This window comes from Rhinolophus ferrumequinum, chromosome 6 (genome assembly GCF_004115265.2).
Source record: "Rhinolophus ferrumequinum isolate MPI-CBG mRhiFer1 chromosome 6, mRhiFer1_v1.p, whole genome shotgun sequence".
Classification (NCBI taxonomy): Eukaryota; Metazoa; Chordata; class Mammalia; order Chiroptera; family Rhinolophidae; genus Rhinolophus; species Rhinolophus ferrumequinum.
In genome coordinates this window covers 99475449-99500898 of record NC_046289.1, presented here as the reverse complement: position 1 = coordinate 99500898, position 25450 = coordinate 99475449, and the positions used below count along the sequence as shown (strand labels likewise).

Sequence of the window (25450 nt, the reverse complement as noted above, 5' to 3'; positions counted from 1 at the left end):
CTTTCAGGGTTGCCCTCCACTAGCTCTTCGTGCGCCACTCCGCCACGTTCCGTCTTAGGCACCCCACCCGGATCAAGTCTGCCCCACTCTCTCAGTTCTGACTGTGAGGTGCGTGAGATGGGTGGAAGGATAAAGGCGCTGGGGCCGTTCTAGGAAGGGTCCCGCTCCTGCAAACCCCTGCCTGCCTTCAGCAGTCCTCGCCTCTTGGCTTCACTGTTCATCTCTCCTGGCAGGAGACCTGGGGCCACTCTCTCTCGGTCCAGCGGAGTTCCCGGAGAGGGGCACCCAATAGCTTCATAATGCCACCAAAGCTTCAACTTCCCATCTTCCTCCCTTTTCTCTTTTAAAATCTGTCTTCGCCCAGTCTCCTTTTTGGAAAAGGACCCCAGAGGTCTCGGGGCCAAAGCTGACTGACAGCGAACCACTTGGGAAGAAGGGGGATTCACGTCAGCAGGGAAACATGCCTGGCTTATCCTAAGGCCTGCAGCTCTAATAGTAGACTTTCAGGCAGGGGTGGAAGGAGCTTAACCCCCCTTGAAAAGGGATCTCCTTGTTCTCTTCCCATTCATCCCAGGGAACAGTTTGGCCAAGAGCCTCACTGCCTACTCCCCAGGGGTGTCCCGGTGTCCGGTAACCTCCAAAGCAGTCAGGCGCGGCTAGGCTGAGACCTCAGCCTCCGGCTGCCCCGTGAGGACCACGCCGCGACGTAGTCATCCGAGGGCAGGCACGGAGTAGGGCCGGAGACAGCGCCTTCCGCACTTGCTGACCGTGCACAGGCTGTCCTTGAGCCAAGAATACTGGCTCAGGAGCGGAAGCGACAGAGTTGGGGGGGTCCCCAAAGGAGTGGGGGAAAGAGGCCCTGCAGGCCGCTTGTAAGTCTCTCCGTGGGAGGGGAGAAGAGGCTGTCTTCAATTGGAACGCACGCGGAAGGGCTTGGGGACCCTGCTTGAAGCGGCGTTTGCAACGCAAACACAGTTTTTATTTAGCTTGCCCGTTTATAAGGGTTGGCTCGGGGAGGGCTGATGACGATTATAGGGGAACTTCGCCTACCAAGTCACCCTCTGGCGCTGCCGTTGCGCACCAGGATGCGCGCTGCTCCTACGCCCCTATAGCAGAGGATCTGACCGGATTCCTAGAGGCGGGTGAGGCTGGGGCGGAGGCGAGAGGACCGAGTTAGGGGCGGGGCCTGAAGGTAGGGGCGGGGCTCCCAGGCTCCCAGGCCGGGCCTCCGCTAAAGGCGCGGAGCATCCGGCGCCGAGAGCGCAGAATAGAGCAGCGATCCCTGGAGAGAAGTGGGAAGCAACGATCGCGCCGTCGCAGCCAGCCCGCCAGCGTCCGAGCCGCTCCCGCACCCTTACCCCTGCCGGCCTTTACCCAGTCGACCAGCGGCCATGCAGCTCCGAGGCTGAGGCGACCCCATGGCGAAGCCCGCGTCCCCGCGGTCCGGGCAACGACGGCGCATGGAGAACTTCCGTAAGGTGCGCTCGGAGGAGGCGCCGGGGGGTGGTGGGGCGGAGGGGGGCGGCCCGGGCTCCGGCCCCTTCGCGGACCTGGCGCCCGGCGCTGTACACATGAGGGTCAAGGAGGGCAGCAAAATCCGGAACCTGCTGGCCTTCGCCACCGCCAGCATGGCGCAGCCAGCCACTCGCGCCATCGTATTCAGCGGCTGCGGTCGGGCCACCACCAAGACCGTCACGTGCGCCGAGATCCTGAAGCGCCGCCTGGCTGGCCTGCACCAAGTCACCCGGCTGCGCTACCGGAGCGTGCGCGAGGTGTGGCAGAGCCTCCCGCCAGGGCCCACGCCGGAGCAGAAGCCCAGTGAGCCGGCCGCCAGCCTCAGTGTACTTAAGAACGTGCCCAGCCTCGCCATCCTACTTTCCAAAGATGCACTGGATCCGCATCAACCTGGCTACCAGCCCCCGAGCCCCCATCCTGACTCTTCATCTCAGCCAACCGCGCCAACGCCCAAGAGGAGCTTAAGGGAACCCGCTGCTGGAGAAGGCTCCGCGAAGCGGTCACAACTCGAGCCAGGTGCTGCGGAAGAGAATCAGACGACCTGAACACTCCCGGCCCTGGGCCACCAGACGGGCTGGATCTTAGCCCCAGCGCCTCCACCTTGAGACGTACCTCCAGCCGTTCACACCTCGGTCAGCCGGAGCTCACAGCCTGCTCTCAACTCCTCAGACTGGTTTCGTGGACCCCACACCACAAGAGAGGGACCCAAGGAAGCTTCGTGGGGCGGTTGCTCCTCCACTTGTGTTGCCTGAAAGCAACCTTCATCTTTTCTGAGCCATACTGGGATCCTCTTCAGGGAGGGAATTCCGGGCAGTGGGACTCTTGAGCCTTACTCAGGACCCCGAACGGTTAGAGACACCCAGCATTCATGAGGAGGAGTGTGGAAGCCAAAGGGAGCTCTTGGAATTACCCCCACCAGCGGAGAGCAAGGGGTGAGAAACTGGTAGGGGAGTTTGTGTTGTGGGGAGCCCCATTCTGCCCCTCACCCCAAGACATTTACCTTTGTAGTTTTCCTTCCCCTGCTTTTAAGGAACATCCTGAGATTATGGTGGCCAGGCATCGCCCCTGGCTCTAGCTCTTGTAACATCCCCCCCTCCCCATGCTGGCCCAGAGGGACAGACCCAGGACAGAACTCTCCATGCCTCCTCCCTTGAGCCCCACAGCTGGAGTCTTGCTTCCAATAAAACAAACACAAAAATGGCTCTGTCCCAGGTTTTTTCCTAACCACTTGCCGGGCAAAGACAGCTCTGGCCTGCCCCCTTGTGTCTCAGTCCCCTCCAGCCTGGGATTCTTAGCCTTTGGAGTCTTCAGGGTCAGGCACAGACTGGACAGTTTCAAAATGGTGTGAGAAGCACAGTGTTCAGTCCCTGGCTTCTCCCTCTCTCTCCAGCCTTCCCTGACTGCCTCTGGCCTCGGGCTTGTGGGTGGAAGGAGGCCTGTCTCCCCCTGTGCATCACCAGTAAGGAAAAGGGAGCAGCACATTGCTTTTCTAGGAGAGAAAGGAAGAAGAGCATGGATGAACTCCCCCGGGAGGTCATTGCCAAGAGTGGCAGAACCTACTGGGGTCCCTAAACCTGCAGCCTCCTGCCAATAGACTGAGCTTTGTCTAGAAGACCAGCACAAAGCCCCTCATCCCATGGGTAGGATCTCCTCTTCACTGCTCCTCTCTCTAAGAAAGGACAGCACACCCTTGGGAGAGGGGGCGGAGAGAGATGAGCACAAATCCATTGCTGGAAATTACTATTCAGCAGAGAAGCTGGGACTTGGGCTGTGAATCCCTGCAGGCTCCCTGATAAGCTGCTGCCTCCAGCCCTGCACAGCTGTCTGCTGAGAGATAACGGCCTCATAAGCCTTTCTGCCCAACTCCAACTCAGCTGGGGGAGGAGGAAGTGCTGTGTGCTGGAAGAACTCCAGCAAGTAAAGGGGGGGGCACATAGCCCCATGACCTCAGAAGCACACCTCACCCCATGCAACAAAACAGCACCCTGGAAAGGAGGAGATGGGGACTTACATTACACAAACGTAAGTCACTTTGCTGGCAGAACCCTGAAATAAATCCTTCTGCTGGTGATAAGAGGTACGTTTCTGCAGCTGACAGAAGTTGTCCCTCCCCCATGTCTCTGCTTGAGCTTTGGGTCAGGGAGGCCTCCCCTCCAGACTGGCACTGGTTGCCCTCCCAATTTATTGTTCTTGATGAGTCCCTGGGGAAGGCTGGTTGACTCTTTCAGGTGGCCAAATAAGGGTGGAAAGAATATAAATTATCCTAACGACCAAGGAGCCCTGGGTTGGTTCTGGGCTTCCTCATCTAAAAGAAACAAAACTTAGAAGAGGTAGAAGCTTAAGAGAGATTGGTCCTGGTTCTGGAAAAGGGCCAATGCTCCGAGACCACCAGTGTCTGAAGTCCTGACTGGGCAGTCACAAGGACTCTGCAAGCAGAGGCTTTCTCTCCGATGACTTGGGTCAGGTAAGTCCCCTTCTGGCCTGGAATCTCCCGGGGCGTGGAGAAAAGGGGGGCTTTTTGCTGCCCTACCTTCAGAATGTTACCTGTCCCCATGCTTGAAAGCTCGTTATGAAACTGGCTTTCTTCTCTGCACCCCTCACTCCACCCCATCAGGTTCGGTTCCCAGGCTTTTGATAAGTGCCCATGGGTGCCAGTGGAACTTAGCACCCATGAGCACCCTGCTTACTGATCCTCTGTCCCTGCTGACCCAAGGACAGCCTTCAAAGGAAAGTGGCAAACGTCTCCCTATACCTCTCCTCCAAGGCGGAGGTGGGACCCTGAGAAGTGCTGGAATAAGGGGGCGGGTGAGGTGCAGGGGAGCAGTTCAGAGACAGCCCACTTTGGGAGCGGCCTAGTGGCCGAGTGAAGCCCTCCTGTGACCCCATCTTTCCAGCAGCAGCCTCTATTCAGGAGCTTCTTGGGCCCTGCCTTGGGGCACTTGTAGGCTAGGGGTGGCCGTGAAGGCTCACATCCACAAAACTGTCAGGTCACACAGAATCCATTTGGGAACATAGATGCATATAATCCAAGGCCAGAGCCTGTGGTCAGCTGGACCCTGAAAGACTTCACTGTTGTGCCAGGTCCCAATCTAGGCCCAGGTTGGGACTGGGGGTAAAAATCACAGAATAAACAGACTTTGTCTCTCCCTCAAGGAGGTCCCAATCTAGTGGAGGGAAAGAAAAAGTTATAGCACGCGCCATGGTAGTGGGAGAAGGTGGGAGCTCTGAAAAGGGCCATGTAACTCACCCAGAGGTGCTGATGGAGCTGGTTCCCTATAGACCAGAAGGTCTAGGCAGGGAATTCCAGGCAGGGCACAGAGAGGTGATGCCGCATCTGGTGTTGAAGCAGCCTCAAGTGTCTGAAAGATATAAGCATCTTAAAGACACATGGTGAGAGGCAGGTGGGATTGGAATACCAGGTGGGAGCCAGGCCATAGGGAAGCCGCAAGGAAGTAGGGGGCCAATGAAAGCCAGGCAGGGCCCCAGTCTGCTTGGTGTTTCAGAAGGATCCCTCTGACACCTGTATAGATGGGAGGTGGATTGAAAGGGGCCTGACTAGATCCCAGAGGCTACAGGGAGGTAAGGGTTAGGACTGTGACAGGGGGACACAGATGGGGATAGATTTGGTAGGATTTCACTGCCATCACAGCCAGGACAGAGGAGGGCTTCTGTGGCATTAACCCTAGCCTGACCAACCTAGCATCCCAGGGGATATGCTATATAAGGGCCAAACAATAGAAGGATTTTGTCGGGGGTTAGGGGGTGGTGTGCACAGCTTCAAACTGGTAAAAGCTTTAGGAGCTGTTGTCCATTGGCCATTAATCTGCCATGGCATGTTCACTGCACAGTAGGGAGAAGACCTGGGGGCTTCTCCCACCCCACTCCCACACCTACCCCACTGCTCCCTCCATCTCCCAGCCCCAACCCCATTAGTTCTGCGATTTGGGTCATTGTTATGTCCCCATTGACCACTAGGGACGCTGTCTCCTCAATTTTGTGGAGGTGTTGAAACACTTCCAGGTCTCCTAGAAAGAGGGGTAATTAAAGAAAGGAAGGGAGGGAGGAAAGAAGGAAGGAAATTCAGCTGCAGGAGGGTCTCCTTGGTGACACCAGGTTTCTTCTCAGATCACAGATCTCAGTTGATAATTGTGCCCTCATAGTGTGATCCTCTGGTTGTAGGTCTCCCCACTGAACCAGAAGCCATGATTGATTGGATCCTGCCTGCCTTACTCCCTACGCAGCTCCTGGCACACAGGAAGCCCACAGAGAGCTGGTGACTGAAAGACTGGCTGAGCCAGACTTTGAACTGTTCTGATGCCACACGAAAGTCCTTAATTGTCCAGCCCCATGGACAGTGGCCTATCTCCACCACAGCTTCTCTTCTCATCTACCTGCTCTTTGGAAAAGCTAGAGTCACCACAATAATTGGGTTTGTATATCCAACTTTGGGATTCTGGTGGGATTTCTGACACCTCCTGATTATCATAGATATTGTGGATTGAATTGCATCCCTCCAAAAGTTATGTTAAATCCTTAACCCCTGGTACTATGAATGTGACTTATTTGGAAATAGGATCTTTGCAGATGCAATTAATATATAAGATGAGGTCATACTGAAGTAGGATGGGTCCTGAATCCAATATGACTAGTGTCCTTGTGAGAGAAGAGACAGACACACACACACAGAAGGAAGAACAACATGTGAAGAAGAAGGCAGAGACTGGAGTTGTGCAGCTGCAAGCCAAGGAATGCCAAGGATTGCTGGCAAACAACAGAAGCTAAGAAAAAGGCCTGGCACAGATTCTTCCCTACAGCATTTAGACAACATGGTTCTGAGGGCATCTTGATCTTAGGCTTCTAGCTTCCAGGATGATGAGAGAATACGTTGCTTCTATTTGAAGTCACCCAGTCTTGGGTACTTTGTTACAGCAGCCTTAAGAAGCAAATACATTAGGTATTCTCACCACCTTCAATGGAAATAGGTAAAAGGAATGTGGGGTGCTTGCCAAGGGCCTTGTTATCAGAATTTCCAGTCCTGAATGGAGGGAGGTTCTCTACTCTGAAGGCTTGTGCTGGTAAATGCACCTCCTGGTGTCATATTAAACAGTCAGTCGGACAGTGATTTGGAGGGAGTTAATTCTTCTCTGAGCCTCAGCTTTCTTATCTGCAAAATGGGCCAGATTTCTGTGACCCATTTAATATAATAATACCATGCTCCCCAACCTTGGTTCATCATCAGAATCACTTGGGCAGTGTCACGTTCAGCACAACATGGGCAGTGAGAGAACAAGAAGGGGCGGTGAAGGGTTAAGAAAGAAACAGAAATCAAGAAAGTTTTGAAACAGGGGCCAAGGGTCTCACAGCCTCAAAGGACTGAGAGCCCCGAATCGGGCCACCTGGTGGCTTTTAATGATGCACATACAAGGAAGTAGCATTGTTTTTCCTACGGTCTCTGAGTCTCATACACCACACCAGAAAATGGTTCAAACCGATCACCCTTGCCTGCCGAGAGCCCCATGATATATTAGTAATTGTTGTTTGTACCTCCCCAGGGGACAAAATCTTTATGCTGAAACTTGCTGAGATGGAGAACTGATGTTATCACATCTAGAATCACTTCCCAAGCAGGTTGTGGGAAGGAATACAGCCACAGAGGCAGAAGCTTTCCTTAGCCGGGGGAGGGGGGGGTCTATGCCCACCTCTATCAACCCCGTGAATTCGCCTGGTGGTCCCCACATGACTGTGCCTGTCTTAGGTTGTTCCTCTCTTGAGGAATCTTACCCATCATTGGCTAGCCTGCCATCCTTTGGGGCCAAACAAGGAGACATAAGGTGTAAGCACAAAGATGAAGCGAAGTCCCTGAAAAGATTAGTCTCACAGACTCTTCTTTCTTTTTAGGGGTACGCACAAGGGGACAGGCAGGCAGGCAGCTGTGTGACAACAGGGCAGTTGTTAAAAATACGGACTGCCTAGGCTGAACTCCAAACCAACAGGATCAGAATCTCTCAGGAAGACCTGGAAATATGTATTTTAATAAAATCCTCATGTGATTTTGACGATTAATCAAGGTTGACTACTCACTAAGATAGTATGTACACAGAGTGGTACTCACACTGGTAAGAGAGACATAAAATTAAGCCCCCCCTCCTTTCCCCTCAGTCAGCCACAGTTTAAATATTTTTCTGGGGAAAAAAGCACCTGTTAAAGAACTGTTATGAGCTGTCCCTTAGAGGTTGTTCTGGGGAAGAGAGGCTCTTGGCTCAGGGAGGCAGAGAAACAACCCTTAGGAAGGCAGTGAATGGACTCCAAGCACAAAGCTCCCCTGCCAAGGACGCTGTTTCCTGAAAGGAAACAGAGTGGGCAGCCCAGCTCAGACACTTACAAAGACTCAGCTTTCTTTATTTAAAAAAAAAAATTATAAGGATGTGGAAAAATTAGAATCTGCATACATTGCTGGAGGGAGTATAAAATGGTGCAGGCTGTTTTGGAACACTTTAACAGCTCCTTAAAAAGTTAAACATAGAGTCACCATTTGACCCATACGCATATGACACTCCTAGATGAATACCCAAAGAAATTTAAGACATCTGTCCACATAAAAACATGTACACCCATGTTCATAGCAACATTATTCATAACAGCTAAAAAGTGGAAACAATCCAAATGTCCATCAACTGATGAATGAATGGGTAAACAAAATGTGATCTATTCATACAATGGAGTATAATTCTGCCATGAAAAGGGTGAAGTGCTGATTCATGTGGCAACATGGATGAAACTTGAAAATGTGCTGTGTGAAAAATACCAGACACAAAAGAACACATGTTGTATGATTCTATTTATATGAAACGCCCAGAATAAGCAAATCCATAGAGATAAGAAGTAGATTCATGGTTGCCTAGGGATGGTGAGGTTTGTGAGTGCTATTGGATGTGGAGTTTCTTTTGGGGGTGATGAAATGTTGTGGAATTAGATAGTGATAATGGTTACACAATGTAGTGAATGTACTAAAAACCACTGAATTGCATATCTCAAAAGGGTGACTCTTACGGTATGTGAGTTATATCTCAATAAAAACTATATCCTTTAATGATTTTCTGATCATAAAAGTAATAATCTCGGAAATTACATAATAAAAGAAAGGAAGGACAAGAGCGCCATTAGAGCCATCCTACCCCGATTGGACGGAGACCCACAGGACCACCTCTGGAGGCTGTTTCCTCCTGCTAGCCCTCCTCCCTGAGTCTCAGGTGATCCATGTGGTGTATCTGTCCACCCCACCTCCATGCCTTGTCCCCCATTTCACAACTGGAAAAAGAACATCTGTAATTTTACAACAGGAACATATTTTTTTGTAGAGAGTGACAATTATCATTTATTGAGCCCTTACCGTGTGCCAGCCAGGACACAGTGTTTTACATGCATTATCTTTTGTAATCTTCCTAATACCTATTAGTTTGGTTCCATTATTATTCCCATTTGTAGGTGAGGAAACTCATCTATCAGGAAATGGGAATAACTTGCCTATCACAGAGATATAATTCAACTGCAGCAACTGAGTGCCTTCCCTTGTTCATCCCATTTTCAAAGCAGTCTAGTACAGTAGGGTGATCCCATCATTGGAGGTGCTCAAGTAGGGAAATGGAAGCAACGTAAGGTCAGTCAGACTAATGGCCTCAAAGGCCCCTTCCAGCCTTGAAATGGCAGGATTCTTTAATTCCTCCCAACGCATAATTCGTTCCCACAAGAGAAAATAGAGCTTTTCTTGAATGTGTACTTCCCTTTACTAGCAATTCAGGTGGTGGAACAGTGTCTTTGTCCTCACAAGCTCCTCGATAACATCATCCCTCCCCTCTGCACATCGGAGGAAATACCTCATCACAACTCTTCCAGGAAGGTTCTGGCTGCAGCAGGAAGCTGATAGGTTGATCAACTGGGGATTGATGACATCCTTAAAGCATTAAAAGTCCAGCAGCTGCTTCTTCAGAGGGACAGAAATAGTAGGAAGCGACAAAAGACCCCAACGGCCTGGGCAAGAGCCAGGATATCTGGTCTAAATCCATCCAGGAGGGAGCACCCAGCAAAAGGAACAGAATGGACTGGGGCCTGGGGGCACAACTGGTGGCAAACTTGGGAACAAGCAGCTCCCACCCCAAGTGATGTGGTAGACTTAATTCAAAGATGGCCCCCATGATTTATGCCCCCTGGTGTACATGCTTTGTATAATCAGGACAGAATAGGTGAATTTGCTGGGATATCATTTCAATATTTGGCTACTAATCCCTCTACTTTGAGTTAATCAAAAGAGAGTGCAAGGGGGCCCGCCCGGTGGCTCAGGCAGTTAGAGCTCCATGCTCCTAACTCCGAAGGTTGCCAGTTCAATTCCCACATGGGCCAGTGGGCTCTCAACCACAAAGTTACCGGTTCAATTCCTTAAGTCCCCCAAGGGATGGTGGGCTCCGCCCCCTTCAACTAAGATTGAACACGGCACCTTGAGCTGAGCTCCCGGATGGCTCAGTTGGTTGGAGTGCGGGCTCTCAACCACAAGGCTGCCAGTTTGACTCCCACAAGGGATGGTGGGCTGTGCCCCCTGCAACTAGCAATGGCAACTGGACCTAGAGCTGAGCTGCACCCTCCACAACTAAGACTGAAAGGACAACAACTTGACTTGGGAAAAAGTCCTGGAAGTACACACTGTTCCTCAATAAATTCCTGTTCCCCTTCCCCAATAAAATCTTAAAAAATAAAATAAAAAGAGAGAGAGAGAGAGCGCGTAAGGGTGAAATTCAGTAAATCAGTAACATAATTAGACTTAGCCAGTTCGCAGTTTGACTCACTGCATAGCTTGCTATCTAGCTACCTATAATTAGACTTAGTTTGTTTGCAGTTTGATCCATCCTGATATTCTTTGTTTCTCCCCTCACTGATTAACTTAAGAACTCTGCTTTGTTCCCTTTTTCAAGGCTACCCATACCTCATGAATCCATTTAATTAACAGAATCCTAACCTGAAGAGAGCAATTTCTTAATCCTCAGGTGCCCAGACACTGGAATCCAATTTACAACTAACTCCCTTGCAGTTTTTACTGGTGATGCATAGAAGTCCCAGGCCGTGATGGCTGAGTCCAAGTCTAGAGTCTGGAGATAACATTATCTTCAAACAGACCAGACCCCTGGAAGTGATGTCAGCCCTCTGACCTGCCCGACCTACTCCCCCTTTCCTATGTAAGAAAAAGCTAACCTGAAGTCAGGGGCAGCTGTCCACTCCGGTGCTGCCCTGGCAAACTCCTTTCTGCCAGTATTTCTCTCTCTGCCTGACTTTCAATAAACCTTTTTGCTCTCCCACTTTGCAGAGTCTTGTGTGAATGTTTTCACCTTCTGAGAATAACCAGGAGTTAATTCGATGACAGAACAGAGAGATTACCTTGGATGTGCCTTACCTAGTCAGATGAGGTCTTTAAAAGAGGGTGAAGTATCTCCTACTGGCTTGAAGAAATAAGCTGTGGTATTGTGAGAGGGCGACGAAGGGGGCTATGTGGGAAGGCCCTGGAGGTGGCCTCTAAGATCTGAGAGTAGTCCTTGGCTAACAGGTAGGAAGAAAAAAAAGGGGGGATTCAGTCCTACAACTGTAAGGGGACTCTGAGCTCCAGATGAGACCACAGACCTGGATGATGTCTTGGTGTAGAATTAACCCCTGGTCATTCGCAGAATGTAAAAGAACTTACGAGATTCTCCAAGAGTAAGAAAAGATTTATTGAAAGTCAAAGGAAGAAACAGTTCTGGCAAAGGGAAGTTTTGCCAGGACAGAGCCCGATAGGGACAGCTGACCTGATGAGAAGTGCTCAAGATTTATATTTTATAAAGCAGGATGTAGGCTGCTTGTCAGCTTGCAGGGGGGCTGTTGTTACAATTGTCTTCTCCTGGGAGCTGTCTTGTTCCATTCTATGATGGATGTCCGTTTGCAGGGTGCTGCTGTAGTGAGTGGGAACTGTCCTGTTCCCACCTATGATGAATGTAAGGTGCTTGTCAACCTGTAGGTGCAGCCGGGGGATTCAGAGCCAAGCAGTTAATGTTTAAGCTCATTCCTGCCCATTTATGAGCTTGCTCCTGCTAACTCTGCCTGTCGCATTTTGCCAGCTCATAAGCCTGCTCCTGTGAACTCTTTACTTGTCTCGTCATATGACATCTTGATTTCAGTCTTGTGAGACCCTGGGCAGAGAAACAGTTATGCCATGCCTGGACTTCTGTCCTACAGAAACTGGAAAATAATAAATGGGTGTTTTTTGGTGTTTTTTTTTTTTTAAAGAATAGGACTTTATTGGGGAACAGTGTGTACTTCCAGGCCTTTTTTCCAAGTCAAGTTGTTGTCCTTTCAGTCTTAGTCGTGGAGGGTGCCGTTCAGCTTCAGGTTGTTGTCCTTTCAGTCTTAGTTGTGGAGGGCACAGTTTAGCTCCAGGTCCAGATGCCGTTTCTAGTTGCAGGGGGCGCAGCCCACCATCCCTTGAGGGACTCGATGAATCCAACTGGCAACCTTGTGGTTGAGAGCCCACTGGCCCATGTGGGAATTGAACCGGCAGCCTTTGGAGTTAGGAGCATGGAGCTCCAACCGCCTGAGCCACTGGGCCAGCCCTAAATTGGTGTTGTTTTAAGCTGCTTATTTTGTAGTAAAATTGTTATGCAGCAACAGAAAATTAACACAGTGATGTGGGCTGAGAATTGCCCTCAAGGTAGCAGGGGGTGCAGAATACACTGAGAAGTCAGCAAAGCCTAGCTTCACGGGTGATGGGGAAAGAAATTTTCTGGAATGGACAAACCTGAACTCAAATCTAAGCACTACTGTTTATTAGCTGTGTGATTTTTAGGCAAGTGTCCTTTAAGTCTATTCTTTCATCTATAAAATAGGGTTAAATACTTGAAAGGGTTATGAGGCTTAGATGGGATAATAGTTTGAGCATGCAATGACATAATAAATTATAGTCATAATTGTTATAAACAACCACTCTCTAGTAGACAATCTACAGTATTGTAGGCGAGTGGAGGGACTGACAACAGAGTGACCAGTACTTTCTCAAATGTGGGAGCCCTGACCTCATCCTGAGCGTCTGGCTCATGGAGATTTGATGAATATTAATTGAAAGCAAATAAGTTAAAGCTTTCCCAGGTGTCCTTTGATTAGGTTGGTGGGATAAGGTGAGGGCAGGAGCTTTGAAAAACGTTTTTTTAATCCTTTTCCTAGCCAGGTTCATACCCCTAAAGCCACAGTGCTGTAGAGAGGAAAAAGAGAAGGGCCTACGCTGACGGCCAGGTGAGAGGGTCTGGAGTGAGGAAGAGGACCCTGAATGTCCATCTTTTGTTTCTCAGTAAGTCAGGGATAGAGAATGAAGGATACCAAGACAAAAGAGACTGTCTGATTAACTCTGGGTGGCAGTGAAAAAATTCAGGCCTGAGGAAAGTGGCCCCACTGCCCAGGAGCTCAGTCAGGATGTAGTGAGGCCAAATTAGGTGTTAAAAGCCTTGGATCTCAATCCACACTGGGGGCAGGCGTTTGACCAGAAATATCCAGTGAATCCTCAGAATTGGGGATTTGGTGAAAAGAGCCTCTCTTGCTGGTAAGCAACCTAAGTTCTGAGCCTGTTTCCTTATCTGTAAGGTAAAGTAGTTGGACTCATTTTTTGATGCTTGCGGGTTTGTAACATAAGAATAGTTACTAATAAGCAAGGGGGGGTTGGTTTTTTGCCCCCATTCGTTCTCTTATGTTAGGCTCAAACGGGAGGGAACGGTAAGCAAAGAAGGTATTTTTATAATTTGTCGTTTTATTATTGTTATTCCCATTTTGAGGTGATAAAGTAGTCTCCGGAGCCGGACTTCAACCACGACACCGTCCGCTCGCCTCTCGTCTTCCTTCCATTCTCGCCCCATGATGGCCGCCGCTGTCCACGGAACCACAGACCCATCGGGACCGGAGCGGCGCCGAAACGGTTTGTCCGTAGGGCGCCGCCGTAGCCCGCTCGCGGCCGCCTGCTGACCCCTCCCGCCTAGGCGCGAGCTCCGCAGTGGGCGTGGCCTCACGCTCCGCCCACCGTGCGTCGGTGCGTGAGTTCGGCCCCCGCGAGCTCCGGAACGGCCGGTGAGCTCACAGCCGGCTTCTCTTCAGCTTCAGCCTGCGCGCCGCCATCGCAGTCATGCTGGCCGCCGCTCTCCGCCACTGCGTCGTAGCAGCAGCTGCAGCCGCCCGGGCCAGCCCAAGAGGCCTCCCACACCCCGCTCTGGCCCCCGGCTCCGCCGCCGGTAAGGCCCCCGCCTGCCACTGCCTGCGCCCGCGTGTCCTTGCAGTGACCTGGGCCCCCGCCGCCACGCGAGGGCAGGCTCGCCCCGCGGCCTAGCGGCTGCCCTACTGGCTAACGGCCGAACCTAGTGACCGCGGGCCGCCCTCTCCGCCGCCTCTAGGTTTAGGGAACTCGAGGACGCGCCCCAGGGCTTCCTTCAGCGCCACTTCCTGGTGCGAGCAGCTCCAGGGTCAGGTGTGGACCTGCTGTGGGCGCCAAGGAGGGGGCACAGCGCAACTCCCGTGTCCGCCCAACCCTTTTGGTCCCCGGGTCATGACCGTACCCCGGCGCTGACTTCTTTCGGCCACCTGCCTGGAAGTGCTCGCCGCCGGCCTGCAGCGCCTCGGCGAAGGTGACATTGAGTCAGCCGGCGCGCCTCTCAGTGTAGAGGTCGGAGTGGCCCCTCCGGGAACCTCGGCACCGCCGCCCCCAGCGTCTTTCCTAAACACAGTGTGCCTCCATGTGGGACACAGTATACTTTTTTTTATTAGGCGTTTATTTCTCGGCGTCTTGTGTGTCACCTTCACAGACCGTTCTGGTCATTTTTAGAGACTCTGTGCCACGTTCCAATAATCCCACGTTTATGATAGATCGTGTGTGGTGGTTTGCTGAGGTCTGAAAGAGAGCCTGAGTATTGAGAGGTCATATCATAAGAATGTTACTGTTTTGAAAATGGGGTGCCACAGACCAGGAAGGCTGGCTTCTACAGACGTGGGGCAACTTCATTCTTTGCTCCGGGTTAGGAGCCTTATTGCTGGAGTATGAGATGTGCTGCCGACCCGTCTCATGTGTCCTGGGTGACTTTGAGTCCAGCACCGTGCTTTTAAATTATTGTAACTGTACTTTGATCTTGGGCCATGATGGTCGTATATGCTATATCATTTAGCTCCTACGCATGCATGTTTAAACATATGAACTCAGAAACTCAAAAATAACAAGGTTTAATTGGCTATTTTGAGTGTTTTAACTAGACACTTCAGAACATAGTATGTTTCGCTTCGTTCAATGTAGACCTTCATTTAGACTTTATCTTCTGTAATTTATCAGAGAACGGTAAGGCTGGCAAACACGTCAGAGATCATGGCGATCATCTTATTTTATGGAAGAGGAAACGCAAGCCCATCTTGGGAAACTGAGCCCTCAATTAAGTGGTAGAACCATTTTCTGTTAGCCACAGTTATTTTTGGCCCATCCTGATGTTTGTCAGATTTTGTTTCTTTAATTCTTTCCTTACCTAAATGCGAGAGTAGCAAATACTACTTTAATTTTTTCACGTTGGGGAGGATTCTTATGACTTCTTCAAAAGAATTGCTGCATTTTGTGGCAGGTTGAGGAAAAGGCAGAGGTTTTAGTCAAACTAAATTAAGGGAATTATTTTTTTCTAAGTTTGAACATAGTGGTTTTGTCTCCTAGGCGTTCTATTCATTCATGCTCTTGAATATAATTAGTAAACAAAGCTTTATTTTAGGTGTTTGTTCCATATATCTAAATATTTGCCACAAGGAGGCAGTATTGTTTACAGTTGTGTCAACTACTTTCTAACTGTGTGACCTTGGACATGTTAGTTGACCTTAAGACTTAGTTGCCTTTTACCTAAAACTGAGATAATAGTTGATAGTTGTGAGGTTTAAATGAAATAAAGTAATTCTTAGCACCTTGCCTGGCACAAATGTTTAATACATATTTGCTTTATTATAGTGCATTTCATTTTTGTATATTATAGGTTGGGGTTTATTATCAGTATGAGACTGAAGAGGTTTTATGCAGTTGAAAGTCAGAAAAGATGAAGGTTCTTGGATGAGGCGATCCAAGGTCAAATGAGAGTACACTTGAAAGCGCTCTGGAGAGGTTAACCTGAGAGTCCTCAACTTTGTTCTACTTAAGCAGCAGCCCAAATTCCATATTTGGTCCATGAAAAAGCCTCCAACTTGAAACAGTTGTTTTCCAATAACTGCTGAAATTAGATAATTAAAATGTTTTAAATAATGGCTAGATTCTCTAGTCAATACTTAAAACCTACACAATCCTGGCTCCTGCATCCTTACCCTGATAATTTGGGAAGGGTGGGAGGAATTTTCTCTTTCCCTTTCCTGGTGCAGGGTTGAATTTGTTTAAGTAGCACTTTTTATCACCTTCCAACCTTTTCTGTACCACTTCCAATTTCCAGATTTCCAGCCTTTGGGCCCCAAGGTCCATGCCTGCTCTTAAGCTGTGCACCTCAATAACCCGGTCTTTGATCTCGTTCATGTACCCTCTCCATTAATCGGTTCTCCTAGTATCACCACCACCAAAATATCCATTCTTTGGGCTTTATCCCAGCTGATAAGTTATTAAATGGAAAGCTATCTAATTAAACCAAAGGGATTAATGAGCCCCTTAATTTTTCTAAATATGTTAGGTTTGTTTTATTTTAATAGAGTGCTTAGCTGAATGCCGAGAAGCGGTGTTAGAAATAGCTTTTTAGATTGAGGCTGTCAAAATGTCCCAATTTTTTTATAGCTGCTTCCCTTTTTCTACTCTAGAACCTTCAGGTTGTATGAAAGACAGAGCAATTTTTTTCTAAAATAGTTTGCCTTACAAGCCTCAAAACTAGGTGGAAATGCTATACTTAAGTTGGGTGGGTGGCAGGGAGGGTGAGAATGCCTATATAGTTTACCTCAAAATCAAAATGTTAAGCATATGGGGGGCAGGTCCATAGCTATGAGACTAGATCCTACTCTACCCAGTACTGGAATTAGGAATATATCATTTAAACCATATTGAGAGTTTTATGCCCTCCTGGAAGGGATGTTTGTTTCTGGTACATGCTTGGTGTCCTAAATAGTTGTTTCATATAAGGTTTTTTGTTTGTTTTTTTTAATACAATCAGTTTGTAATTTGAGACTCACAGAAAGGAAGGTAAACAAATTATTGAAGGTGATCCATAGATCTCCTTACTGGGATTTGCAGTTGCTGGTCATCTTTTTCACAGTTAGAAAACTAAACAAAGCTACCAGTCATCTAGTGAAATATATGCCCAGCAGTGAGCAAAAGAATGATGAAACACTTTTCTGGGTGGTAGGAAAGGTACACTTAATTATTACATCTGGGGAGGGAATACATATATTTCAGTTTTCTTCGGTAAATACTTAGAAGTGGAATTACTGGGTGGTATGGTAGTTGTGTGTTTACCGTGATAAGAAACTGCTAAACAGTCTTCCAAAATGGTTGTACCATTTTACACTTGCACTTTAAGTATTCAGCTCAGGAAAACTTTAGTTTTTGGAAAGGGTAGCTTATAAATTTTTGGTAATGGTGTGAGAGGGTTGTTGTGATCTATGCTTTCTGTTATATTAAATGTGAATGTTGGTCTTATAAGAGTTATTAAATATCCATATAGTTTTGATTAAATATTTGCACTTAACAAATACATTTAGGTCTAGAGAGCCAGTCTTTTTTCTTGTCATAGAAATTGAAAGGATGTCCAATTCCAGCCCATGGATATACATGTTCCACTTCGTTGTGGAAATAACTTAGGTCTCTGGTAAGATGGGGACTTGTGCTGTGGTCGTCTAACTAATGGCAGGTATTTTGCTGTAGGCTCAAATGGTAATTTACGTGAGAATCCTTTAGCTTGATCTGGTGACAGTCCATCTCCAGAACTGGCTAGTATTCCATCTTTTCATGTTTTTCTGTTTTTCTCTTTACACTTTCTCCTGCCAGTGATTGTATTAAGGATGTGTGGGATATTCTGAATGTTTAAATTTTGGAGTATTCCTAGAGCCCAGAGATTTCTGGGTAGTTTTTTCCTTTTTTGGACAAGACTTTTAAAATAACTAGAAATTATATCAGGCTTGTCTAATTCATCTAACAGGAAATGCAATTTTTTAAATGTTTTATTTCTGTAAATTATGATTTCCATAAATAGAAGATCAGTTAAGACATATTTTAGGCAGATTAATTTATAGCTACCATTTATTGAGTACCTATCTATTATACAAAGTGCTAAACCGTGAGTGGTGTTACCTGGCTTTCATTGTCATAATCTGCTAAGGTAGTGGTATCCCCATTTTACAGACAAGGAAAATAAAACTTGAGTTTATTTTACCAGGGTCAAACAGTGGGAGAGTGAGGAGCCTAGTAGTACCCAACCACTAGGCTCTGCTGCTTTCTAAAACCCAAAGGTAACATTTCTTTCTCCCCCGAACCCCACCAGACAGAGGCTGTTTAGAAAGAATCCAGATTTCCTGACTCCCAGTTCAGTGTTCATTTGACAGGCAGAAACTAAAAATGGGAAGGTTTTTCTTATGGTACTGCAAAGGGTATGTGATTGGGAACAGCATGCTAAGTGTCCTATTTTTTAACAATGTTATATTTTAAAACATTCAAATCTTATAAATCTTAGAAATCTTATAAAGCAGTTTTTTTTTGTTGGGTGTGAGTCAGAGGGCATGTTTTCCCTTAGGAGATTTATCAGAATTTTTGGGAAGGAGTCTATAGTTTAATAAAACAGTTTTTAAATTACCATTGCTTTGTCAGGATGTGTAATTTATTTTGGAATATAATTTAATAGCAATAAGATTTTTTTTAATTTATCAAAAATGTATGTTATAAATTCACTCAACTAGAATGAGCGTTATTTTAAATTAGGAATTAATACTCTGCTTATTGTAGAAATGCAGACATTGTGGCAGTGTGTAAAGAAATGAAGTTTAAAAAGAAAGAAAGGAAGCTTTTCCTTCCAAAGATACCAATGTTAACAATTTTAGGCTAGCATTACACGTTTGGAGGAAAAAAATAAATAAACATGCATCTATAGTCCTTTTTGTTCTACTTTCCTTTGCTTAATTTTTAAGGTATTTTTTTCATATAAATACATAAGATTTGTTTCATTTGGCCTGCTGAATAATTTTCCTACTGTGACAGTTGATTCAAAACTTATGCATTGAATGTACTTAATATCACTGAACTGTATACTCAAAAATGGTTAAGATGGTAAATTTTCTGTTGTGTGCATTTTAACACAATAAAAAAAGAAACAAACAAACCTTAACGTATTGCAAGCTATGTCAAGTACTACTTCTATACATTGAAGTTATTCTGTCTCGATTGTAGCGCTCCAGTCAGTTCGCTGCTACTCCCATGGGTCACAGGAGACAGATGAGGAGTTTGATGCTCGCTGGGTAACATACTTCAACAAGCCAGATATTGATGCCTGGGAATTGCGTAAAGGTAATTGGAACATGGTCATATTTGTCTATTTTGGTGTAGAATTAGCTGCTTGGTAGTCTTCTACTACTTTGTTGAAAACAACTATGTTGAAAATATGCATCATGTAAGCTGGGTGCTGTCATGCAACTTGCAGTTAGAAAATATTCTAGTTTCCATAGTGAGTGTTTCTTGTAAAACAGGACTTTAAAGCAGGCACAACTAACATTTTGGGCCAGGTAATTCTTTGTTGCAAGGGCTGTTTTTTGCATTGGAGGATGTTTAGCAGCATCCTTGGCTTCTACCCACTAAGTGCCACCCACCCACCCTAAGTTGTGACAAACAAAAATGTCTCCTGGGGGACTCCTAATTAAAACCACTGCTAAAATGATAGGTCAAGGTGAGCAAGAGTTAAGTTTTGCATCTTTTAGATGATTTAGTCATGTAGTCATTTGGGTCTTTTCTCCTCTTGGTAATAGTTTGGGGTTTTGTTATTTTTATTCTCTGTTATGATTTGTCTTGCCCTGTGTAAGTGTCCAGTCTAAGTATGCTAGATTGTTGCTAAATTTGCAGGTGGGTGTTTAACATTAGTAAGTAGCATTAATCATAGCTAGTCTAATAATTAGACTGGTGGATAACTTATTTTAAGTGTAGGCAACTTATCTCAGACCAAGACGTCAGCCTTTGTGACAGTATTCTAGCATTATAGTCACTGGTGTCCTTTGTTTAAATATTTTAAAATAAAAGCAAGAAACCTAAGTGTTTCAGACTTCTCTGTGGGAATGTAATGACTCCATTTTGCTGCAACCAGGGAAATTCTTATTGAATAATCTTGAAAAGTAATGAAAAGAATAGCAATTCTGCATTCCCATTAAAAGAATCTTAAATTTTATGATGTGTCATTTTGTGTAGAGCTGAAAGTAATCATGCCCAATCATTTTCTGGTTGAATGTTTGAGTCTGTACACTAAAGTTTCTCCATATCTCTTCAATGTCCTTATTTGGGCTTCATTAACTCTCCTTAAGCATTTCTCTGGTTGTCTTTAGATGACTTTCCAATCAACTCTATTTTAAAGCAACCAAAGTATATATATTGTACTAAGAGTTAAAGATATGAGTTGACAATGACCCTCTTATATGAAAAGAAACCAACACATTATTATGAAAATAGTGTTTGCGTTTAAGGAAACTCTTGGATTTTTTTCCCCTTCAATGTGCAGGCTACTGCATAGTTCCTTTCTTTCCACTTTTAATTCATTGTGGAAGGTCCACTGTGATCTTGTAGAATTTGTTAAAGGTAGATTCTCTCATTGTATAGAGAAGAGAATAGAGACCTGACAGGGTTCCAATGTGTGTAGAGAGGCTTCCCCACACCAACAAACAAATCAGGACACCAGCAGGGTGTCCAAGAATCCACTCAAGGTGGCATTATCTACCCTACCCAGAAGTAGCATCAGATTCCACAGGTAAAGGGCTCAGTCTCACAAAACCACCGTCTACTTCAGAGGATGGTCCTAAGCCCAGGTTGTTACCCATGCTTCTGATCTACCAGCTGCATATCAGAGGTTCCCACAAACCCCTCCCTGGGCTCGAACCGCTCACAGAACTCAGGACAACGCGTTTACTCATGAGATAACTGACTGATTACCAAGAATATAAAAGGATGCAAGTCAGCAGCCAGATGAAGACATACATAGGGTGAGGCTCCAAACGAAGGAGCTTCTGTCCTTAGGGAGCTTGGGCCAGGCACAGCGGCCCGTGGGAGTGTTCTAGTACCCCAGGATGGAAGCTCTCCAAAAAAGGACCGAGTTGCTAGCCTTTGGGTTTCATGAAGGCGTCATTACCTAGTCGTGATTAAGTCTTTGACCTTTGGCAATTGATTCAACTTCAAGCCCCTCCCCATCCTTGGAACTCAGGGGTGGGACTGAGAATTCCAATCTTCTACCTCAGGGTTGGCCCCTACTAACAACCAGCCCCCACTCTTGGGTGGGGTCCAAAAGTTACCCCTTTAACATAACAGGAGACACTATTGTTGCTCTCATCACTTAGGAAATGCAAGGGGGTTTGGGGGCTCTATGCCAGGAGCAGGGACAGAGACCCAGTGTATATTTATTATAAATCATAATATCACAAGGCCCAAACGGACAAGATCAACATGTCTATGTTCCAATAAAAATGTAAATAACTACCTTGTAGTCTGAGTGAGAATATTCCAGGTTGACATGGCCCCTCTTTTTACTTTGACAGGAATGAACACACTTGTTGGCTATGATCTGGTTCCAGAACCCAAAATCATTGATGCTGCTTTGCGGGCATGCAGACGGTTAAATGATTTTGCTAGTGCTGTTCGCATCCTAGAGGTTGTTAAGGTCAGTGAAATAACGCTCAATTTGTTCTGGAAGTGGGTGGGCTGTTGATTAGGTATCAGCATATTCTGTATTTTTGAATTTGTTAAAATACCTAAAATTCGTTCTTATATAGCTAAAGGGAATGCATGTTATAGGTAACAATCTTTCTGGAGTTCAGTTTGGCAGAATTTATCCAAGGCCTTAAAAATTGTGCTTCATGTCCTTTTCTTCATCAATTCCATTTCAGAATTTATCTTAAGGAAATAATTAAGGCTGTACAAAGGTTTAACTACAGTTTATCTTTGTGCTATTTGTTATAAGATATTAGATGTTGCTAGTGGTTTCTTAAGATGGGACTTCCCAGAAGAGGTTATTATTACACATCTCTTAATGTTGTAGAAATGTGTTTAACATTAAGCATATTTATAGTATATCAACTGAAGAAAATTATGAAATAATTTTTGTGGTGTGACCACCTTTTATTAAATACATATTTAAAAAATATGTGCATATATAGAGACGAAAATGTAGGAGGACATATTCTCCCTTTTGTTTGATTATAGTTTCTAATTTTTCCATAATGAGCAAATAAATACATTGCATTTTAAACAAGCATTTTATAATTAAACACAGCTGAAGAGACCTAGAATTTGTTAAAAGGAGAAGGATAACAGCCTGGCAGTGTCTTAGTCCATTTGACTTTTTAATATTTGTCCCTGGGAAACTTTGTGGCAATATATAGGTATAATTATATGGTATGGTGAGAGTCAAAACTCTCTTGCCCTGGAAATAAGTATTCTTTAAGTGTAGCTCTCAGTGAAAAGACATGGTCCATTGGGAAGAAATTCAAGGTCTGTAAAAGGGACACTGTGACATTACTTCATCTACAATGGGTAAGATAATTAAGGGTTCTGTAGGCTATCAATTCATTCAGCACTCATAGTTAATTCAGTTAGGGTCTCAAATTGGAGGCACATTTAAAAACTTTTCCTGTGTTAACTTAATTATTCCTGTGGCCTGCTGGGCATGTTTAATTACCTTCACAAAATTCTGTCATCACTACCTTCTTTTTCAGTAACTCGGGCTTTAAAAAAATTTTTTTCTGGATTGAGTCTAATTGTCTTTTTCTCAATGTGTCTTAAAACTTACCTTGAATAGTGCCCACATAGTTGTTCTTTATTTTTTATTTTTATTTTTTAAATTTATTGGGGTGACAATTGTTAGTAATAGTTGCTCTTTATTGAACAAATATGTTGACTTAAAAGTAAGTGACTTGGGCCGGCCCCGGTGGCTCAGGCGGTTGGAGCTCCATGCTCCTAACTCCGAAGGCTGCCGGTTCGATACCCACATGGGCCAGTGGGCTCTCAACCACAAGGATGCCAGTTCAGTTCCTCGACTCCCGCAAGGGATGGTGGGCTCCGCCCTCTGCAACTAAGATTGAACACGGCGCACCTTGAGCTGAGCTGCCTCCCGGATGGCTCAGTTGGTTGGAGTGTGTGCTGTCAACCACAAGGTTGCTGGTTCGACTCCTGCAAGGGATGGTGGGCTGTGCCCCCTGCAACTAGTAATGGCAACTGGCCCTGGATCTGAGCTGCGCCCTCCACAACTAAGACTGAAAGGACAACAACTTGAAGCTGAACGGCACCCTCCACAACTAAGATTGAAAGGACAACAACTTGACTTGGAAAAAAGGCCTGGAAGTACACACTGTTCCCCAATAAAGTCCTGTTCCCCTTCCCCAATAAAATCTTAAAAAAAAAAAAAAGTAAGTGACTTGTATTCTCTGCTACTAGCCTCTGCATATGTGATTAAACGCATTTTCAAGTTCATTTTGTAAATAGATACGGCTTTTCGGAGAACTAAATGTGAATATTTTCTTTGCCATCAGGACAAAGCAGGACCTCATAAGGAAATCTACCCTTATGTCATCCAGGAACTTAGACCAACTTTAAATGAACTGGGAATCTCCACTCCAGAGGAACTGGGCCTTGACAAAGTGTAAACCCCACGGGTAAGCGACATACCACTGAAAAAGGCAGGAAAAAGTCCAGGGAGGGGTTAGGGAGTGACACTTCGGTGTTCTCAGAATAAGATCTCTTAATGGGCTTGTTAGAGGAGATTTAGAGAGTACCAATAATGACAACTTCAAGGAGCTCGGATTGTTATTTCTAGTCGTTAGCATTGTTCTCTTACTGGTATAAAGGCAAGTAAGAGTCTCCTCAATTCAAAATCTATATAAAATTTTGCAAGCATAGACAGTAAATTTAAGCACACCCAGGTTTTCAGATGTTACTATTTTTGCTATATTTGCTTTAGTTTTTTTCCCCCCAAGAAATGATTGGTTTCACATAGAGTTGAAGCCCTCTGTGTACCCTTCCTTCATTTCAGCCCTTGAACCTCCTGCAAACTAAAGATAATCCATTGCATTCAAGGTGTTTATCATGCATGTTTTATACATCTGTTTTTAACAGCAGGATTTTATTAATTTGATCCTTTTGCTTTTGTGTGCCCAGGTTAGAATTTAATAATCAAGTAAATATGTATCGATAATAAAAACTTGTTACCTTTAGTTCTCTGTGGAAAGACAGATCATGTAATAAAACCAGCCACAAGATTGTCTAGGTAGTGAGCAGTGTGCAGAAAATCCTTTGTAAAACAAAATATATAAGCAGTAACCCGTGCTTTTTATTTTATTTAGCAAACACATACAGTGTATGTAATTGTTGGTATGTGTCAGGCACTGTTTCACGTACTCTATAAATATTAACTCACGTAATCCTCGTAAACAGTCCTGTGAGGCAGGTACTATTATCTCATCCCATTTTACTATTTACTGATGAGGAAACAGGCACCTTGTCCAAAGTCACGGTAGGAGAATCCATGTGTAAACCCTGCGGTCCGGCTCCAGGCTCCATTACACTTACTGTGCCACATGTCCTGTGTAGGCATTTAGTAAGGCCATGCTCTTATTTCTCAGAGGTAAAAAATTGAGGTTTAAGTAGAAGATCTGCTTCCTAAGAGTGAGAGGAAGTTTTTTAATAGGTGGAATTAAACTATGTTATAAAAGTTCCAATAAAAATGGACCCGAAATTATTTGAGGAGCTAATACCAGATTCCTCATAAGATAAAGAACCAGTGAGCCTGGTTAGGATGTCATTAGCAAACACTAATTTAAAAATCTCAGAACTCAAAGAATCTCTACATTCAGTCTTCCTACTGGCAGACTGAGCAGAAAATGCCTGAGGCTTTGTAATCCACATTTGGTATCTCTTTTTAAAGCTTTGTGTTTTTGAGTAGAAGTGTTAATTTTGTCTTTGCCCAACACCACCACCTTCCTGAAGTCAGGTAGATCATCTTTGTAATATATAGAAAGGTTTTTATGTTATTTAAAATGTCTTTGAGTACTTGGAGAAAACTAGGTATTCAGAATAGAGGATTTCCTAGTTACATTTTTAGAGTTCTTTGGTTCATATTTCATAATGGACTCTTAAGAGGTTGTCTAAACACTTGGGCTTAATTTTTATTTTATCAAGTACTATTCCAAGGATTCCAGAAGATCTTTGTTAGATATATTCTAGCTGCAGTAACATATTTCTTTAAAAAAAAAAATTTAAAGGGCTACTTCTCAGCACTTTTCTGATTGGAAAAGAAGACTAACCCAGTAAATACCAGTTGTAAGAAAACAAAAAAGCCACAGAGCTAGTCTGTGCATTGACGTGGGCGGGATTGAGGAAGAGAGCAGAAAAGCCTTCACAGAGACAGTGATCTCCCCGGGCTGTTGCTCTGAGGCATGTTATTTGTAGTAAGATTTCTACCTTTTCTTTATGTCCTGGCTAATTCTTCATGTTTTCTCTTACAGCTGGGCTTCCCAAGGATTTACTGATAATGCTACTTGATGTAAAATATCACCTGGAAATACTGATGATAACATATTACCTTATTTGAACAAGTTTTCCTTTATTTAGTACCAAACTATGTAATGGTAACTTGGACTTTAATAAAAAGGAAATGAGTGTGAACTGAAAATAGGTATTGTTCCTGTTTTTGCATTGAAAAGCAGAAAATGAACTATAATA

The 25450-nt window shown here is 45.3% G+C and overlaps 2 protein-coding genes across 2 annotated transcripts; both read left to right on the top strand.

Annotated features, from left to right (window-relative positions):
• Positions 1–1208: 1208 nt before the first annotated feature.
• RPP25 (ribonuclease P and MRP subunit p25) lies at positions 1209–9814 on the top strand. The gene is made up of 3 exons (XM_033108485.1): positions 1209–2447; positions 5695–5944; positions 7414–9814. Exon 1 carries the CDS (start codon positions 1419–1421, stop codon positions 2058–2060), a length of 642 nt encoding a protein of 213 aa, XP_032964376.1. The 5' UTR covers positions 1209–1418; the 3' UTR covers positions 2061–2447; positions 5695–5944; positions 7414–9814.
• Positions 9815–13602: 3788 nt separating this feature from the next.
• LOC117023549 (cytochrome c oxidase subunit 5A, mitochondrial) lies at positions 13603–25400 on the top strand. The gene is made up of 5 exons (XM_033108486.1): positions 13603–13802; positions 18935–19051; positions 21274–21395; positions 23263–23385; positions 25234–25400. Exons 1-4 carry the CDS (start codon positions 13697–13699, stop codon positions 23374–23376), a joined length of 459 nt encoding a protein of 152 aa, XP_032964377.1. The 5' UTR covers positions 13603–13696; the 3' UTR covers positions 23377–23385; positions 25234–25400.
• The last annotated feature ends 50 nt before the right edge of the window (positions 25401–25450 follow it).

Bases quoted from the DNA above. Each gene is read 5' to 3' on its own strand.
- RPP25 (XM_033108485.1), top strand. From the start codon at position 1,419: ATGGCGAAGCCCGCGTCCCCGCGGTCCGGGCAACGACGGCGCATGGAG.
- LOC117023549 (XM_033108486.1), top strand. From the start codon at position 13,697: ATGCTGGCCGCCGCTCTCCGCCACTGCGTCGTAGCAGCAGCTGCAGCC. The intron at 13,803-18,934 runs GTAAGGCCCCCG...TCTCGATTGTAG, and splicing joins GGCCCCCGGCTCCGCCGCCG to CGCTCCAGTCAGTTCGCTGC. The intron at 21,396-23,262 runs GTCAGTGAAATA...CTTTGCCATCAG, and splicing joins GCATCCTAGAGGTTGTTAAG to GACAAAGCAGGACCTCATAA.